The sequence below is a fragment of the Cryptotermes secundus genome, unplaced genomic scaffold (assembly GCF_002891405.2).
Source record: "Cryptotermes secundus unplaced genomic scaffold, Csec_1.0 scaffold407, whole genome shotgun sequence".
Lineage (NCBI taxonomy): Eukaryota > Metazoa > Arthropoda > Insecta > Blattodea > Kalotermitidae > Cryptotermes > Cryptotermes secundus.
Window position 1 is genome coordinate 3,738,771 of NW_019741981.1, and position 20,970 is coordinate 3,759,740.

Sequence of the window (20,970 nt, forward strand, 5' to 3'; positions counted from 1 at the left end):
TGAGACTAGCTCTTTCTAACGGGCCCAACTGAGTAGGTTTATCCTTCCCTACCCACCTGAAGACGGAGATAGATCCAGTCTCCGAAACGTCATTTTCTTTTTGTTTTACATACGAGACGATGGGTGAAGTCCAAAATAAGCCAGAAGAAGTTCACTGATTGTGTTTGTGTTTGTGTTTCTAGCAGACAGCAGTTCAGATACGGATTCTTCAGCAGATTCATCTGCTACAACAAAGCCAACTCACAAGAAGACTGCAGCCATCAAGAAATCAGCTGCTCCTCCTGGTGTTCGATCAAGGGTGGAGACCCCACCGCAGTCTAAAGCTCCTTCGTCAGCTGTTGAGTCTGGTCCTATGTCTGAAAGTGATGGTGAGGGGTCAAAGAATGCTGTGATAACACGGAAGCTTACCCGGTCATCCAGTGCACGCAGGAGCAAGCATCTTGTGGGCAAAACGAGTGATACTGAATCTGAAAGTGGTACGTGTTTCACTTTACTAGAAAACTTAAACATTGTTATCCTGAATCCAGCTAGAATTTCAGGTAACATACTGCGCTACATGGTAATCCATCCAACACATCTCTTCCAGCAGCGTTTTTTAATCAATCTTTTCCACATGAATGCATTGAAGAGAAATGTTAAGGGAATATTAGTTCTCCTTACATTTGCACTATATAATACTGTCACAAATGATGTCACTGCTACTCAGATATATTCAGTCATGGCTCTGCCGTGGCCCTCTGCCTTATGGCATGGTCCTATACGGTGCTAGGCTGTGAGACAACTGCAGTTACCTGCTCCCTGGGGCTGAGGCATATTTTAGTCTCATGCACGTATCTCCTGAGTAGGCATGTCCTCACACTGCCAAGCACCTATGGTGCTGGTCGAGTGTGTGACAGCTCTGATGTAGTGATGGAGAAGGGGTATGTCTCTCAGACCAAAGCTAGAGGGATCAAGAGAGGATTTGTCTGTGTGGAGAGTGGACTGGTGCCTGGCATCAGACGAGCTCAGGGAGGGACGCACACTGTTTGGGTGGTTCCCTAGTTGATCCTGCCAGTAGTCATATGCTTGTCTCAAAGGTTAAGTCATGCATGTCCGCCACACCATAGCTCAGGCAGTTAGTTGCTGGCTTCCTACCACGGTGGCCTGGGTTTGAGCCTGGGTCTGGTAATGTGGGATTTGTGGTGGACAATGTGGCTCTGGGGAAGGTTTCCTCAGAGTACTTCGGTTCCCCCGCCAATCTCATTCCATCAGTTTCTCCAGTCACCATCATCTGTCATTTGGGACTTGTACAGTAGGTCAGTAGAGGCCGCAGTACCAAGTGGACTCACTCTCACCCTACTAATAATAATAAAATAATAATAAAAGTAATACTCAATCATATCCTCCATTTTCTTTGCAATGAGTTTAACATACGGTTATCAAATAGGGGATCTGTTGTCATCAGCTACAGATCACTCTAACTATTTTTGCAGTTATTGTATCGTGGATTGGAACTACTGCCTGCAAATTAATTCCTTATTTACTTAATCACACATAGTCAGAACTTGTAATGTTGCATGAAGCATGACTACAATTTAAGTTCTGTATTCTGTTTTTACATGTCATCTAGGTGGGAAATATTTGAACTATTAAGAGTTCATGGATTCTAGAAAGATTAATCTGTAAGAAAAGGATGTCCATTCCTCACAGCTAATTAACTCCATGGATTAGAGTCATCCTTGAATAGTTGACAGTCACTCAGCAGGTCATGAAATTCTCATCTTTTATAGAACATGAAGCTTCGTTACTGTGTTCAGAAGAGTTCACTGCTGGATCTTATCTTGAGCCAGCTGAGTTTCTTCCATCTCACACCTAAGATCCATTTTCTTCCATCACTGCCTCTGTCTCCCAAGTGATCAGGTCCATTCAGGCTTTCTGATCAGAGTTTTGTATGCGTTTTGCATGTCCGCCATATGACTTGCACGCATTCCACATATCTCATCTTCCTTGATCTGATCATCCTAACACTATTTGGTGATGTATAAATTAAGAATATTCTCATTGCATAATTATCTCCATCCTCCTGTTATTGTCTCTCTGTCTGTTGTTCAGGCATTCTCCTTAACACTTTTTTCTCAAAATCCCAGACATTTAATTTTAAAAAAGTATGGATATTTCTTGAGCACCAAGATCCATTACTGGGATGTTGTGCTCACAGCAGCAGCAGTTTGCCCAGGATATTGCATTAATTTCAGATTTGATAGATTATGTCTTTGATATGCAGTGTCTGGTTGTTAGATAGTCAGTTAGGAATATTTGGCACTTTAGAGGAAAATGTTGAAATAGATTTCAATTAAAATTATTGCTGAAGGACTATACCAAAAATTACAGGTAGATTTCGTATTTCATCATGTTAGTACTAAAACCCCTGTTTTACATGAATCTTAAAGTTAACTTTATCCCCTCCCCCCATATTAGCTCTTTCTATAAAGTGTTGGCTTATGCTGTAATATGTAGATCTCAAGACCTCTGACTTATTTTACAAATTTTTTTGAATGGTGTACATTTAACACATCAAAAGGAAAATGTTTGATGTCTCTGCCCCATTTTATTTTATTTATTAGCTTTACAGCAATAGATAATATTGAACAAAATTAGTAATATATGGAAAATCATAAAGGACACGTTTGAAGATTGAGATTTGCAAAGAATATGTAGACTGTGGTCTTCTGATTTGTGACAGTATATAGAAAAGTTTCTACTATGATGATGAAGGCAGCAGATTCCTGCAAAACTTTAATAACCACATACGGTGTAAGTAAAGCTATCCCTGTAACAGTCTGTGGAGGCCCATAGGGTTGTGAGATGTTGAGGTTCCCACATTTTCTAGACAGTCATAGATGGCGGCAAGGTTGTCAGCCTTATGCGCCCGCTGCCCTTTACCCCCAAGAATATTCCTGGTACTCATTTATGTTAGAGGCTGAGTCGACCCCAGGGCCATAGTGCTGCTGGAAGGATTAGGTAAATTGAAAAAATCCGCCTCATCGGGATTTGATCCTGTGACCTTCCAGCTTGTAGCATTGTGCCTCAACCAACTACACTGCTGCATGCCCCCCCCCCACCTGTGGCGTAAGCCTCAGTTAATGTTCCTTGTGTTATGATATTCCCTTATATAATGTCCAGTTTCACTGATCTGAAGTCAGTAATATGTATGTTAAATTATTTCCATTTAAGTTCTTCCTCAGTTTAATATTAAAATCCATTAATTGCAAAATAAACCTGATTTAGGAGTTTCACTGTATTAGACTGCATAACATTATAACACAGAAGACTACAGTCAAAATTCTTTTGTAAATTGTAGAAGTCTCAGGGGTTATGTCTTTCCACTGTGATTTAGCAACTGCACTATGATCTGTGATAGGTAATGGTGTCAGGAGACAACTTCATTCTCTTTCCACAGAGAGCAAGACCAGTGCTAGTGCTGCAAGCAAGTCTCCTGTAAAGAAAGCTGCTGGACCAAAAGGTCCATGTCCAAGGAAAACTAAGGGTCGTGGTGGAGCTGCTAACAGTGATACCTCACAGACACCTACTGTGGAAGAACGTCGCTGCCCTCTGGATGGGTGCGACTCATTAGGGCACCTTGGAGGGCGAGCTGAGAAACATTTCACCATTGAAGCTTGTCCTAAGTACCACAACAAAACAGCACAAGAATGTAAGGTAAGTGGATACACTTTGGATTCTGAGCATCATCAATACGAATACCTTGGTCTGTTCCAGTTCACAAGGATTAAAACTGTTCCTTCCAGCTTTTCATTTGTCATCCAAGTCATTTTATACCCTTTAGGTTATATTGATGGTGTACGCGGTAGCATAGTTGGTTGAGGGGCTATGCTATAAGCTGGAAGGTCGCGGGGCTCAAGTCCCGATGAGGTCATTGGATTTTTTCAGTTGACCTAATCCTTCCAACCACACTAGGCCTTGGTGTTCACTCAGCCTCTAACAGAAATGAGTACCAGGAATTAATGAAATAATTTTCCCGGGGAGTAAAGCACGGCTGGCGCATAAGCGTGACAACCCTACCGCCATCTTTGAGCCGATTATCTAGATCAGGGTCTCCAAACTTTTCAAAAGGCAGGCCACATTAGGTAATTCAGCACTTTCAATGGGCCGGATAAAATGAGAAATTAATAACTCTAGGTATATGAGTTTTATTGAAAGCACAGAATTTCATAAACTAAATACAAATAGTTACTATAGGATTCTGACGATGGTGTATAACACACTGATATATTGTGTTTTTGGACTTTATCTTAAATACAAAGTACGTGAGAATAAATTATCACATATTAATGACAACAGACAGTAGCAGCAAATGCTCATATTTTCATCACAAATTTTAATGAAACAATTAATGTGAATGATGGAACTCTTTTTGCATTCTTAAAATCTGATTAAATTGAGGTTCAAATTTTGAAACGCTAATCACAAGTAGCGGCTTTAAATATTCATCGGGTAAATTTGCCCTGTATTTCGACTTGATGTACTTCATCTGGGAAAAGTTTGTTCACACAGATATGTTGTCCCAAAAATGAGATAAATTTACAAGCCGGCTGTCTTAGAATGGACTAAAGTTCCGGTAGCCTTATCGACATTCCTCGCTACCAATTCTCGGAACAGTTAGAGCAAACCCGGGCATAAGTTGCCTTTAATACAAAAATGGTAATAAGTACGACACCGGCGGTGATGATGTGTTACAATTACACTGCACCACTGCAAGAAGTCTTGTGCACAAGATGCCTAGTAACGAACTGCTCGCGCTACCTACATTGCCACGAAGTGACACTGCCGATCGAGGCCGAACAAGTACGAAGAAATACTGCGCAGTATACGGTCCAGAATTAGTAAAATTGTGAATAATATTAACATAATATGGAATATCAATATATTTTAAACACAATCTTAATTAATTAATTTGAAATCTATGAACAAGTATTTTTTTACCAGTACTCGTTGGAAAATTAGTTCAATTGGCGCATTTCTGCACAATTCTTTCGCGGGCCGTAGTTTGGAGACCCTTGGTCTAGGTAATGTGGGAGTCTCAACGTCTCAACCCTATGGGCCTTCACGGCCTGGTATAGGGATGGATTTACTTTACTTTTTTTGGGGGGGGGGTTATATTTGATAAAGCAGTTTTGAGTTTCAGTTTATGGACTTTCTTTCCATGTCTTCTAATCATCTTTGTAATGTTTGTTATTGTAATTCAGTTCTCACATCTAAATATTTATGTCACAATGTAATTAATTAATTAATCGTAATAATCTTTCCATTTGTAAAAGGGAGCCTTGTTTGATACAATATGTATTCCACCTATTTCAAATATTTTGTTTAACTATTTCTATACCATTAATAGCTCTTATATTATGGTGTTATCTGTATGTTAATTGTTTGCTGCTAATTGTTTAAAATATTGTTTGTCTTAGATTAGCCCTTAATTCCTTTCTGAATGTTTTTAATGAAAGTGCATCGTATTGTGGGTAATGCCCCTGATATTAAAAATCACTAATTTTTAAATTTTTATGAAAATTCTCCCACATTAGTACTTCACCTCTCCTGGTATTATGGAGTTCTGTTATTATTTTTATATGCTTGTACATGCTGACTGTGAACATCAGATTTTATTTCCCATACATATTTATCCTATCTCTGTTTATGCTTCTGTTGTATTCAGAATGATTTTCTTAAGACCTGTTACGTAAAATTCTTCATATATTCCTCAATTTTTAAATTATCCTTTCCAATTTTTTTATTGCATTCATCTAATTTTGTACTGTTTCTCTCATTTTTGTAGATCTTCGTTTGTTGCTCTTAGAATTAATTGCCTTTTTAGTTTTTCCATTCTAATTTACTCCTTTACTTTCTGGTATATGTAGTATGACAAATTACTGTGATTGTGAATAGAATGAGTCTCAAGATTTTAATGGCTTTACATGTTTTCAGCATACCTGAATACAAAAAAATGGTATTTTGGAATGCCACCTGCCTGTCTGTATGCATGTGCATGCACCATGCTTGCACCCCTGTGGTGTACAGATCTCTTTATATATGTCGTTCAAGAGTTTATTCATCATAAGTCATTGCCTGGTGGATATGAACACTAGCTCCAAAAATAGGAGCCGTTTATAGGGGGCCCCGTATATAAAATCACACTTTTCTGAAAATCAGCTATACTGATTTTGATTTAATTTCAGTATTTTATGGAGACCATCTCCCCTAAGTATATTTGCATAGGTGGTATCATCAGGAAAGTAATGCTATGCCTTCTAGCAGTGTAAAAGCAAAATGTCAGTTTTCTTGAGCATAGCTAATCTCTGCTGCATGCGTTATGCTGGTTTCTTGTTTGGCTTACATGTTCTTCCAATATGTCAGTAGTCTTTCGGCAGACTATATGGTATAACATCCCAGAAGACAACTCTTCAATGAACATTTTTGTTCACGCATTTTTTCCCAGCTTTGTGATACATTCCTTACCCCACACCCATCTTAATTTAATAACCCAATAATGAAGCTGGAAGTTCAGCTTCTAGAGCTCCTTTACTTGTTCTCGGGGCTTGCTCATTTCCATAGGTTTTCAATTCTAATGCTTTATTGTTAATTATTCCAACCCATTGCCTTATAATTCTTTCATTCTGTCATGTTATGAATTCCTTCCAGCTCCCATGCTTTTTGGTCTGCTCTTTCCATGATTGTATCCAGTAAATCTGTTATTCTGCCTATGTGCTCGCATAGCACAGTAGACCACTGTAAGTCGTGGTGCAAGGGCCAAGAAGGCCCACCCCTTATACATTCATGTGCTCGCATTCATTCTTTATGTTCATAACTGCAACATTTTATTTTCTGTCCTCTGTACAATGTCTTATTTTCCATACCTTACACTGTATTAGTCTTATGGTTGTGAAATGTTCTGAATGTGTACTTCACTTATTTTCAGAGAAGTTGCTCAGAATTTTCACCATGTATATTGTGTACTTTAATCTAGTCCTCCTGTTTCTTTAATTCCAATCATTGATTTTCAGGACATATATTTGGAACGTCATAAAAGGGAAGAAGAGCGTCGCAAGGCTGTGACATTATTAAGCAAGAAGTCACCTAAGTCACACCACTTAACAATTGAACAGCGTCAATACCAGATGAAAATAAAGGAGTTTCGGACAAAATCTGAGCGACGTAATAATAACAATAATAGTGATCCTGAAACTGACAGCAGTGCACCTGAAGAGAAAGATCGGGAACGTGAACCACGTCTTACAAACATCACGTCTGAGTATGATCTTAAACTATTTCAAGAAGCCCAAGCTGCTGCCAGTGAAAAAATTGTAAGTTCTGCATGGTTATCCACCTGCTGTCTCCACGATTCAGGGTCTTGTATGGGGATTTTATAGGCATTTAACTAGTCAAGAACTCATACTTTTATGGAACCTTGCAGTTTATCATTGTGTTTTGAATACTTGCCTCTGGACCCCATGATGAGCCAGTTCATTCCTGTTCATAATTTCATACCAATTTTTCTGAAATTACATTTAGTATTATCCTCTTACAAGTGCCTCTGCCTATGAAGTGAACTTGTTCCTTGAAGGGTTTCAACTAAAATTCTGTATGCAGTTTTTGTCTCCTTCACATACAGGGTGTCCCAGGAGGAATGGACCTAACTTCAGGAGGGTGTTCCTTATGTTAAAGTATGCCGATATAACCCAAAACACCTATGTTCAAAGTTGAACGGTTACGGAGATAATGGCCAGAGAAGTGTGAAACTTTGACCGGTGTTACACACTTGTTGATTACAAAATACATATTAAAACTGGCATGAATATGTGGATTCTGTAATGTTAATAATGTATGTAACATCAAACTAACTTGTGAGTGATGTGAAGCCATAAAATTGAAGTACGAAATACTCGCTCGCCATGTCATAATTGTCCTTAGGGTTTCCAAGCACTATACATGACACATGACTGGCGAGCGATGACGTAATATGGCTGACTGCGCTATAAGCCGACCACATAACTGTAAACGTACATTCACAGAAAATCTCTTTTGGAATTTTGTTTCCATTATCTAATGTGGATTATTATGGGACCACGTATGAATATTTCGTAAATTATTTACACCGTCCCGGGTAAACGACGCCTCATCACTGAATAAAATGATGCTTAACAGTTGAGGATGAGCTTTTATCCAGTGCAGAAATCCATACGTTGTGCATGGTCGCCTGGTTCCAGATGTTGTACCCTTTGATCATGGTAAGGATACAGCTCTTCATCATGTAAAGTTCGCCACACCTGCATACGTGATACGCCGATGCGAGAGGCCATTCTACGAGTGGACAGACGCGGAATTCTCTCGACCATCTCAAGAACGTTCTCTCGTGTGTTTCTCATTTGTACATCCTCCCTTTCCGACTGCACAGAAACACTCGGAAGAGAACCAGTCACACGCAATGCCTGGTGAATTCGCGTAAATACACGTCGAGATGGAATCCTTCGATCGGGAAAACGCCTTTGGTACTCTTCAACAGCAGCACATGCATTGCCACCGCAAAATCCATACACAAAATGCATATCACAATATTCAACGTGTGAAAACACAAAAGGCATTTCAGCAACACCGCACAACTACACATAATTTACTAACCATTCACGACCCCGCCGCAACATAATCTGTAGGCTCTGTAGGTAGTGCATGAGATTGCGGCTAGTGTGACATCACAGCACTCAAGGACAAACAGATAACAGTCACAGCTGATAGGTATAGTCCGTGAACCCGCAAAAAGACCACACTTTTCTCGGGCCATTATCTCCGTAACCCTTCAACTTTGGACATAGGTGTTTTGGGTTATATCGGCATACTTTAACATAAGGAACACCCTCCCGAAGTTTGGTCCCTTCCTCCTGGGACATCCTGTATATAGTATGTTTCGCGCACCTCAGCATTTGCAATTTAATCCCTATCATTGGTATGTTGAGAGTAAGAATTGCAAAGTTCCTGAGTATGTGGCTTCTTCTTCTCTGGTAGATGCAAATATATATTTTGCTGAATGAAGAAAACTTGCATGTTACATTGACCTTATGGAGCAAAACCTTATTTAAGGTTTCTTCAAGGACCAATGATTTTAACACTAGCCAGAAGAAACTCTTAAGTGGAGGTCATTTAACATTGTGATTATAGATCTCGTTTCAATGAAATTTTACATTATATGTGAGAAACCCTCAAATTGGGTAAATTGGGCAAGACCTGCTTTAAATATTTGTTAAATGTGATGTTAATTATAATATTGACATATGATCAGCCTACCTGATATAACCTGTTATCAAATGCCGACTTGTTGGAAATACTCTAATTTAATTAAAACATGAAAGTATATTCAGATGTCAGGAACATATATTTGTTTTTACAGATGAGGCTTAAGTGACTGTTCACTTTGATCTCTAACATATTTATAAATAATATGTGTGAGATTAACCCTATAGAAATATAGCTGTGTAAGTGCGGTGTTCTCCCAGTGCACTGTGTCATTTTTCTAATCTACAAATCCTTAGTAAGCAGTATGATATGAAAATATTGTGAAGGCAGATTTGAAAGCAGAGTATCTGAACTGATGTAAAAGTGAGTCTTTCAGATTTAAGTGTAGAACACTTTCAGGCATTAACTTTTGGGTACTTTTTTATTATCTCATACCTTAAAATTTGTATGACTTTTTTGTTATTGGACACAGATGTTTAAAATTTTCACAGATGACTGTACACACTGGAGATATATGTTTGTTACATTATACATGTCCCATGTTATGTTCCAGAAGATATTGAGCTTTATGCAAACAAAATTATTCAGAACTTGCTAAGAGTATCTGTACAGGTGGCTTCAGTTTCCAATTGGATGGCAGTTTTCAGTTCTGGAATTGCATGCAGGTTTTTTGGAAACACCTGAACATTAAAGATGCCTGGATTGTCTTCCGGTATCCCTCCTTACATCCTCACAAGTATATAACATCTCACTATTCCATCTTCCTGTAGTGGCTGACACAGCTGAATTTTGTACAGAAATGACAAATTTTCCATGAAATTCTGGTTGAGCCCCCAATGTGTTGTGCTAAGTGTTGCACACTTTGTCTTGGATGCCACCACTGCTGCACCAGCAATTTCTTGTGTATGCACTGTGTTTAGTCCCTCCGAACTTTTATCACACACCTGATGTTGCTGGAGGATCTTTAACAATGCAGTAGATAATAGCCTCTCTTGATAGTGCAACATGAACAGAAAACTCTCAGTGATCCTATCTCACCACCACAAGACAAGAACCATCAGAAAGAGTAAAAGGTTTTGATGATAAACGCTTTCTGATCCATCATATTCAGCGCCATTTCATTGCTCAGTTCAGCATTTCCAGTGGCAACATACAAATTTCCCACTTGTGTAGAACAGTCTTTGAAAGTTATATGCAGTTGTGTTCAATAACAAAGAAGTTACACTAATTTTACAATGTCAGATGACAAAGAAGACATCCTGTGCTTTGGAGGCAACATTTCTTATGAACTGAGGTCTGGGAACTGTTTACACAACAATAAAGTAAATTAAATCATAATAAAACCTATAAAAATCAATAAAAATATCAGTGGTGTAATCAGTTTTATTGTCTCATTGAACCATTATGGACACGCGATAACATAGTTGCTTGAGGCACTATGTTACAAGCCTGAAGGTCGCGGGATCGAATCCCGACGAGGTGGATTTTTCAGTTTACCTAATCCTTCCAGCCGCACTGGCCCTGGAGTCGACTCAGCCTCTAACAGAAATGAGTACCAGGAATATTCTTGGGGGTAAAGGGCGGCTGGTGTGTAAGGCTGACAACCTTACCGCCATCTGTGAGTCGACTGTCTAAAAATGTGGGAGCCCTGACATCTCACAACCCTATGGGCATCCAGGGCCTGTTACAGGGATAGCTTTACTTACTTCTTTACTTTACATTGAACCATTACATGTTTTGGTTCATGGATCATCGTCAGATGGTTTGTAAATAAATAAATAAAATGGATTATTATTGAACTCAAGTTAAATGGATCCATTTTTACAATTACATTTTTATTAAAAATGAAAAAATGTGTGTACTGGAATGGAATGGAGAACCAGGGTTCAATTTCCAACAAGACAGATACTTTTTTCTTCCCTACTGCATCCTGACCAGCTCTTAGGACTGCCTAGATTTGGTTCCAGGGGTTACCAGGAGCTCTTCCATTTGGGGTAAAGCTGACCACTCATCTCCATCTAGTGCCAAGGTTAACTGTGTCTTCAGCTGTGTCTCCTGTCCCCCATATTGCTGCATGACATGATGCTTAATTAAGCTCAGAGACAGCTTTGCCATTTACTAGAATGGATTACAGTGCTTTATTTATAGTTCATGATTTATTTATCAACACTGTCAGCATCTCGGGTTATGTATGGTTGAGTGATGATTGGATGGCAGTGAATAATGAATTGCAAAGAATATGGAAGGAAGCAGTCATGGCCTAATTTGTAGATACTAACCTGGCATCTGCCTGGAAAAAGTGATGAAAATCTGAACATGAATCAGAAGTACTATAACAGAGCCCCAAAATTATTTCATAAAGGAGTGAATAAGGTTTTAATAAGGGGATATTCAAGATCAGTTACATATTTAAGTAACCTAGCCAGATTTATTTATTGTATAGACTGATCTGTCAACTCCAGTATTTTTGTATATTTTTTCTGTCTAATTTAGGAAGAGGACTTGAAAAGCCTACCTCATGTGAAAGGTACAAAATACATTGAAATAGGAAAGTTTGAAGTTGAAGTATGGTACCAGAGCCCCTATCCAGAGGACTATGCCCGGGTACCCAAATTGTATCTGTGTGAATATTGCCTTCGGTACATGAAAAGTCGTACTATTCTGAAGAGGCACACCGTTAAATGTGTATGGAGGCACCCACCAGGAGAAGAAGTGTACAGGTTTGTGATCATTAATTAAGAAACAAATCCATCTGGCCCCACTATGGCCCTGGGGTCAACTCAGCCTGTAACAGAAATGAGTACCAGGAATTTATTAAATAATTTTCCTGGGGAGTAAAGCGCGGCTGTCGCATAAGGCTGACAACCTTACTAGCATCTTTGAGCCGATTGTCTAGATAATGTGTGACCCTCAACATCTCAGCCCTATGGGCCTTCATGGCCTGTTACAGGGATAGCTTTACTTTTTTACTGGCTAGCCATAAAATTTAACAGTGCTAACACAAACATCCATCCTGGACCTAGTTCTGAAGATCCGTTTTTAATTTGGTTTCCCTTTCTGTGACTAGAGAGGCTTATGGTGCTGTCTTGCTGTTTGTATGTCTTTTGGCCCCCTCCTTCCACACTAATTTTTTTAATCACTTTGCACATGGAAAAACTGGTACAGACATCATATGACTGGAAGCTAACACACCTTGTGTTTATAATGCACTGTCAGTAAAACCAACTTTACAGTCAGCAGTGCCAAATAATTGAAAATACTGTAGCAAGTAAATAAGGTAGATACCATAAAGAAAAACACAAACATTAATTGACGCAAGTAAAGAGGTTCGTCTAGAAGTAAACACAGAGAGAACTAAGTATATGTTGCTGGCTCGTCACCAAAATGCAGGGCAAAATCATGACATAAAAATAGGAAACAGATGTTCTGAAAATGTGGCACAATTCAGATATTTGGGAACAATGATAACAGATCGAAACCTGATTCAGGAGGAAATTAAGAGGAGATTACTCTTGGGTAATGCTTGCTACCATTCAGTCCAGAACCTTTTGTCTTCTCGTCTGCTGTCCAAAAACATAAAAATTAGAATATACAAAACCATAATTTTGCCTGTGGTTCTCTATGGGTGTAAAACTTGGTCTCTGACATTAAGGGAGGAACATAAACCAAGGGTGTTTGAGAACAGAGTGTTGAGGAGAATATTTAAACCGAAGAGGGATGAAGTGACAGGAGGTTGGAGAAAACTGCATAATGAGAAGCTTCATAACTTGTACTCTTCTCCAAGTATAATTAGAATGATCAAGTCAAGGAGGATGAGGTGGGCAGGGTATGTAGCATGAATGGGGAGACAAATGCATATAGGATATTGCTGGGAAAGCCAGAAGGAAATAGACCACTGGGAAGACCAAGGTGTAGATGGGTGGACAATATTAGAATGGATCTTAGAGAGATAGGATGGGATAGTGATGATTGGATTGATCTGGCTCAGGATAAGGACCAGTGGAGGCCTCTTGTGAAAACGGTAATGAACCTTCAAGTTTCATAAACTGCTGGGAAATTCTTGAGTAGCTGCAGAATTGGCGGCTCCTCCAGAAGGGCTCAGCTCCATGAGTAAGTAAGTAAGTAAGTAGATCAGTGATAGTGTTATAGTTACTTGTCGTTGGGAGTTGTGTATAAAACCCTCTTGATAACCATTCCTATGCATGTCAGCACTGATTTTTTAGTGTAAAAGATTTCTAAGAATTGTGCAACCCTTGTTACTGTGATTTGCTTCTATAGAAATAAACAGTAACATAACATTCAATGGGATTTTGTGAGAGTTAGTAGGTTAGTAGGCTCAGTAGGTTTCTAACAGGGACATGTAAACATGTCTTATGATGTACAACTGTTGCTTGACACACACATGCTATACTTTCTTCTTAAGGAGGCTTGGTGTGCCTGAGTAGCAAAGTCTGGAGTTTAAGACCACCTGGATCCATTTCAGATTTTGCTGCATACTTTTTTTTCTTTCCCCTCTGAAAAAAGTAACATTTTCTGAATATTGGAGTTACCAGGCCCCCATCTACCCACCTATTACAAGAAAATAACCTTAAAAATTTGATTCCTTCACAGGATCAGTGCAGGCAAAAGCCACATGACAATGTTAACCACATTTTCATTCCTCTTAATCAAAGAAGAAGTATGAAAGTCTCTTCATAGGTTATAGGACCTCTGCCCATGTATGAAATTGATTTCCTTGACATTTACTGCTTTCGGTGTTCTTCATTGGATGGCAGTCATTCTGTGCCCTGCTCTTTGGAGTGTTATATTGAAGGATCTGAGTGTTACATTATTATTGCTTGCAGGAAAGAAAAGATATCAGTTTGGGAAGTGGATGGCAAACGCTACAAGCAGTATTGTCAAAACCTCTGCCTTTTAGCCAAGTTCTTCCTGGACCACAAAACGCTCTACTATGATGTAGAACCCTTCCTCTTTTATGTTATGACTATAGGGGACGCCGAGGGATGTCACACTGTCGGCTACTTCAGCAAGGTAGGCTTGCTGTATTTGCAGTATTTGTCTTTGTCTTTGTCTTCCACTTCTAGCACAGTATAGTTTTACTTCACTATAGACTGGATCTAGTGGTATATATAGTTACAAAATGGCTCTACATTTTTGCAGCGGACAGTTTTAGTGTGTCACTAAGTACTGGTATATAGCACATTATTACTATTAAACCTCTATTATAAAAACGAATTATTAAGGAATGTTTCCTGTTGTGTGCTAGTTTTCGTTTTTTTCTTTGAAATACAGCAGAAATAAACCAAATAACTCACTCAAATTCCACTGTGCATATCTGAGTTTATTTGGTTGTACAGCATTGCTTCATATTTTGGTTCATGGAACCATCATCAGGCTATACATAGACAAATCTTACACTACTGAATTGTGCGTTCTAAATGGATCCATAAATTCTGCTCTTTGTCAAGTGTTATGAATAAAATGTTAATATTGGCGATTATCTTGATTCAAAAATGTTGTGTAGGTGATGTAATTGTCTTCTCTTATGTTGTTTATAATTACAAAGTCAATAGAAAGTCCGTCGAGTGTAACAATGTTTTTAGGTCACTTCTCTATCACTTTTGCCTTACATGTTTCGGTTTAATAAAACCATCATCAGAGGCACATATTACAAACACATGAAAACACTGGCGTTGTTTAAATGTACACAGTATATATGCTGCGTGGACGCTGCTACAAATATCGATGTGTAAAAGCACAACACTTGCTAGGAATATTGAATGCACGTTCAACTCTCGCATTCCATCCGAAATTGCCCTCAAATTAAACCGTCAATATTAAAATATTTAAAAGTTTAAAACATTGAAGTAAAATGTTAGGCTCCTCCTTGTTAATTCATCCCGATGATGGGAGATGTCAGCTTGAGGTTGTATAGGCTTATGGTCAGATGTTTCCTATGCGTTGTGTGTTGTACTGCAAACCAACTGTAACGGACCAAAAATGAAACAATTCAAAAAATTGTTTATAATGTTGATATTTGGTGGTGGGTCATAGTTGGGCATGTTGAGTGTGTTATTGGATATGCAGTCTTTGTCCAAGCGTACGCTGTTATGTCTGCTTTCATCACTCGTCAAATCCCAGGAAAAACAAAAACTCACATATATATATACAAAAATGGATCATTCTGTAATTCACATTGGAGCACATGATAGCATAGTTGGTTGAGGCACTATGCTACAAGCCGGAAGGTTATGGGTTGGAGTCCCGATGAGATGGATTTTTTCAATTTATCAAATCCTTCCAGTCACACTATGGCCCTGGGGTTGACTCAGCCTCTGTCAGAAATGAGCTCCAGGATGCTTTCTGGGGCTATATGGGGCTGGCGCATAAGGCTGACAACCTTACCGCTATCTGTGAGCTGATTGTCTAAACAAAATGTGGGAGCCTCGACATCTCACAACCCTTATGGGCCTTCATGGCCTGTTACAGCGATAGTTTTATTTTAATTTTTTTCTTTTTACTGTAATTCACGTTATTAGCAACACATTAACAACGCATTTACTGGTAGAGAGACTCTCTATTGTCCTGCCAAAGTCTGCGCACTTTCAGGGCATCTTTAACACCATTATGTGTATGTAGCTGTTGGCTTTAATTGTGTGTCTGGTATGCTTATATTTTTTCACTTGCTATAAGATTCTGATTTAGTAAGAACTTTTCTTCATTACATTAATAAACTTTAAGATGTTAATATTTTATATAATCTGCTTTTATTACATAATTATTATGTGTGCATAACAGCTTTCTTGCATACAGTTAGTTACATTCACTGCATATCTCTCTCTATAATACAACTGCCTAGTGAGACACAACATAATGTTCATATGTTCATGTCACCTCACTATTATGTCACACTGCAGAATGAAACTGACAGACAAATTGAAGTTGATGTCTAGGTGCAATCATCATCATCAGTAATCTGTCAAGACGACAGGTCCACAGTCTCTTTCAAAACAATTCCTCCAATTAATGCGATCTAGAGCTTTCTCCTTCAAATGACAGTATCCTCTTCTGTCCCCAAGGTCATCCAGCATCTTCTTACGTCTTTTTCCTCGTCTTCTTGTCACTTCTATCCGCCCATCTATCTTTCCTTCGATAGCTTCTTTTAGAAGGCAGTTTCTGCGTAAAACATGACCAATCCAATTAGCCTTCCGTTTTCTTATTTCATGTAGGATATTCCTCTGCTCACTGACTCTAATTAACACTTCTTCATTTCTCACATAATCGGTCCAACTGATCTTCTCCATTCTTCTCCAACACCACATTTCGAAACTTTCCAGATGTTTCTGATCTACTGCCCTAAGTGTCCATGTTTCAGCCCCATACAGAGCTATGCTCCAAATGTAGCATTTCACTAGTTTCTTCCTCAAATTTAAGTCCAATTTGCTGGTAAAAAGATTCTTCTTCTTGCTAAATGCAGCTTTTGCCATGGCAATCCTGGATTTAATTTCACAAGTACACCTTCCATCATCTGTTAACAAGCTACCCAAATATTTAAAACATTTCACATTCTCCACTTGTTTTTGGTCTATCTTTATTGTGACTGGGGTTGGTTGTCAATACAGTCCCATAAAATTCTATTTGAACAATCAGTAGATTAGTTAAAGGCAAATGTTAATCTAAATGCAAGGAAATGGTAGAAGTTGGTTACAACTTCTTCCACAATATTACGCTTAATACACTCAACTCTTGATTATCCGGGATAATGGTAATACTGTACCTTCATAATACTATAGGCCTGCCTGTATTTAAATTTATTCAACCTCATTTTATGTCATCTCATGGCTTATGTAATACTTTTTCGCATTACACTGAAGTATGAATTAGTTATTTCAATCACAGTGTTCGACAACATCCAACACTTTTTATGAATATTCACACTTAACACTTAAAAAAAATTGATATTGTCGTTTGCTTTTTCGCGGCATTTTCTTTTTACGGATATCCGTACGAAGCCTCCGTAATATTAGCTTGTCACTTAATAAACTGTTCTCTTCACTCTCAAGATAGTCTAGTCAGGATTCCAAATGATTAAGAGCAGCACCATGTGATACTTTCTTACTACCAGCACTGTCCACCTCTTCCTCATTCTCACTTTCTTCCCGCTCTTCTGGCTGCACCCCCACTGAACTTACGGTTTCATCACTGCTTAACATTTCGAAGCCCGGCTCACACGAGTTTCTGTTGAATACTTAACAAAACACGCTTCCTTTTGCACCCTGACATTTTGCTAACGCACTTGAAGATCGATACCAGGAGACTAACTGGGGCGATGTATCTGTCCTTGAAACTTTCCACAAATCCTTGCATTCTTTCACCCCTACCCTAGAACACTGTGTTAGCATAACGGTACCAAAAAATTCAGAGCTCAGTTCACACTAGCGTGAAAATAGTGTTACAACTCACCATGAGAAACAAAAATGAATGAATATTAAACAACATATAAGCCTCAAAAAAGCCCTGGTTAAGCCGCAAACCGGTTTATCTGCCCCTGGATAATCGAGAGTTGAGTGTAATATGTTACTAAAGCTACAGTCTAAGCATAACCTTCAAGGCTGAGGGGCATAACCTTAAACTTTTTGGTTGAAGGGGCACTGGGATATTTCCTTTACAGTGAAGCACACTTTGGTTCAGGTTGGTAGTGATGCACCAATGATTCTTCCTCAGTAATAATCCTGTTAACTACATCTTCTCCTTCATCTGCACACCATAAGAGACGTTACAAGGAAAGATCTATTAGGTTATTTTTTTTGATCCATCAGTTCTCTGGGCACACATCATGGCTTATAATTCCAAAACTTCAAATGATCATGCATTATGCTGTATGCTAAACCATGGGAACAGTTGCCATTGCTACACTGTCTATTGCTATCCTCCTGTCAGCTCAAATCAACTCTTCCACCAGCTGCACAGTTGTTTCTGTCACAATCTCAACAGGGTGACTTTGCCGGGTATTGTCTGTGACTTTTGAACATCCTCGAGAGAATTTCTTGACCAAGTTGTGAACCACTTTCCACCATAAACAGGAAACATTTCTGTATGAATATCCTTTGCATTGAGTCCTTTTACCTGGAAAACACATGACAGAAGGCTGCTCCTTGGTAGTACATCCCTCAAGCACAGTCTTAATTTTAACTACTGAAACCAGCCTCTCAACCTGTGCATGCACATCTGGTGCGTATACTCTCATGAAGGCTAGACTGTGCCACTACCTAGTGATACATGTAGAACACGTATTACGCCCATTACAGCTGTTTTATTTCCATTTGAGACCTATTTACTGACTCTCCCTCATATGCTCGAAAGAAGTGAATGTCTTACAGATTGAACAAAACATCACCTGCAGGAAATACAAGGAATCTGTCCACATGTCTCTGGTAGACCATCTGATCAGTCAACCTAGCTTGGGAATCTCTCCCATCTGGACTCCCATTATCACAGCAGAAGTCAGAAAACTACAACTCTGCCCAGTATGGGTTATTTGTGAATTTTTTTTTGTGTGTTGGTACCTTACAGAGAATTTGTCTCTTTAGTGGCGACTTCTGTTCCTATAGTGCTCTAGTTTTAACAACAGCCATGAAACTGTGCATCGACATAGGTACTAGGCNGTGGGTTATTTGTGAAAATTTTTTTTTGTGTTGGTACCTTACAGAGAATTTGTCTCTTTAGTGACTACTTCTGTTCCTATAGTGCTCTGGTTTTAACAACAGCCATGAAACTGTGCATCGACATAGGTACTAGGCCTCATATGTGTAGACTTTTTTAATGATTTTAATGTTTGTCTTAACTCTGGCAGATGGTTTATGCTGTGCTTGGTTTATGTCTTGTATTGGTGCTGGTGTCCAGAGATAGGGACTAGTTCTATCGATCAGTTATGTGGTATCTGTTATGACTGCAATGTTGAGTGAGACTAAATCGTGAACAGTGAAGGGTATGCTGTAAGAACTGAACCACCATACACCATAATGATGGGCGTTTTAGTGCGCTGGTTATTATATTGGCAGAGAACAGTTTGGTACCATGTACAGAGATATACAGGAAGTGCACAAAATAATTGAAGCACCAAGAATCTGAGGAATAGAATTTGTTTGTGTTGACTGTGTACATTGCAAGAACTTGCCAGTGCATTAGTGATTGTGTTGAGTGACAGTACATGTAAAAGAATCAGAAAGTTGGATACTTGTCTGATTTTGAAAGAGGACATATTGTTGGTGTGCGTTTAGTTGGAGCATCTGTGACAAAAATTGCCACAGTATTAAATGTATCAAGAGCAGCAGTTTCTAAGGTTATGTTGCCATACATGAATCATGAGAAGGTAACATCAACGAAGAGAAACATTGAGCAAAAATCAATATTGACAGAAATATCGTCATACATTGAGAAGGATTATTTTGAAAAATCACAGATCTACTGTGGCACAGGTGACAGTTGAACTGAATATTCGTCTTGAAGATCCTGTTTCCACAAAAATTATCCAACATGAGCTCCACAAATGGAGCATTCACGGTAGGGCTGCAATTATTAAACCTCCGATTATTGAAAGGAATACTCAGGTGTCATGAACATGAAACCTGGACATTAAACAACTGGAAATGCTTGTCTGATATGGTCAGATGAGTTGTCCTTCACACTCATCTCTGCATCAGGAAGAGTTTACGTTTGAAGAACATCCAAAAGAGCCTACAGTCCTGCCTGGTTCCAACAGTGAAACACATGGAAGGTACTAAAATAAATCATAAAGAAAACCGATGTGTGGATATGGACTGCATTCACTTTGCATAAGACATGGACCACTGGGAGGACCTTGTGAACACAGCAACGAACTTTAATGTTGCCTAGAAGGTGGGGAATTTCTTGGCTAGCAGCTGGAATATTACTTTCTCAGGGCGAAATCTGCTCCATGGAAGTAGACATATTGCAGTTATATGTATAATAAAATATATACCAAGTTTTTGTGAGGTAAGCTGCTGAGAAAATGTAATACAAGTTCTGTTAGAACCTATGACAGACCAACATAGATGAAAATAATGTTCAAACAATTTTTAGTTTAAGTCCCCCAAGACTGAATTTCGTAAAGATCCATTCATAAATTCGTTTTCATCAGCACAAGTTATGTCACGTCAAACTGTAGAATGATCGTGAATGACGGTGAACGGTAAAGAATGTGTAAGTAATTGTGCCTACCATTAAGGTACTGTCCCAGTATTTGCACAGAAGATGCGAGAGAGACTACGAAGACATGAGGTTTGCCGGTTTCTATGCCAATATGTTCCTGAAATCTCTCTCGAATACAAAACAGGAGTGCCAACCACTTGACAGGGACATCTGTTGAATTTTGGAGATGAAACATGGGGATAAGACCTCCCCATTTCACATAAGGTTTAACTGTGAATACAGATCCTAACGTATACGGAATACAAGGACACTAATTCAAAGCTCTTCAAGTAAAAATTACTTGAGTAGCTAAAATATTTTAATTATTTAAATGCATAAAATGAGGTACAGGGATTCAATTAGAGAATGTAGATTCTCCCATACCGGAAGAGGGAAAGAAAGCAGCCAGTAATTCATTTACAAACTCCGCGAAGTTCTTGTATCCTTGGACCATTAGAAGTGCAGCAGCAATTCGTCACCTCA

At 38.8% G+C, this 20,970-nt stretch overlaps 1 protein-coding gene across 5 annotated transcripts in view; it reads left to right on the forward strand.

The window, feature by feature from the left end:
* The window catches only part of LOC111872959 (histone acetyltransferase KAT7), a 441,373-nt gene that overhangs the window by 111,046 nt on the left and 309,357 nt on the right, over nucleotides 1-20,970 (forward strand). For 4 of the 5 annotated variants that reach the window (XM_033754896.1, XM_023867286.2, XM_023867288.2 and 1 more), the window contains exons 3-7: nucleotides 183-476; nucleotides 3,440-3,696; nucleotides 7,053-7,352; nucleotides 11,770-11,996; nucleotides 14,121-14,307. In XM_033754896.1, the coding sequence (XP_033610787.1) occupies nucleotides 183-476; nucleotides 3,440-3,696; nucleotides 7,053-7,352; nucleotides 11,770-11,996; nucleotides 14,121-14,307 (1,265 nt within the window). The remainder of the gene's footprint in view (nucleotides 1-182; nucleotides 477-3,439; nucleotides 3,697-7,052; nucleotides 7,353-11,769; nucleotides 11,997-14,120; nucleotides 14,308-20,970) is intronic. The other variant, XM_023867287.2, reaches the window with a different exon arrangement.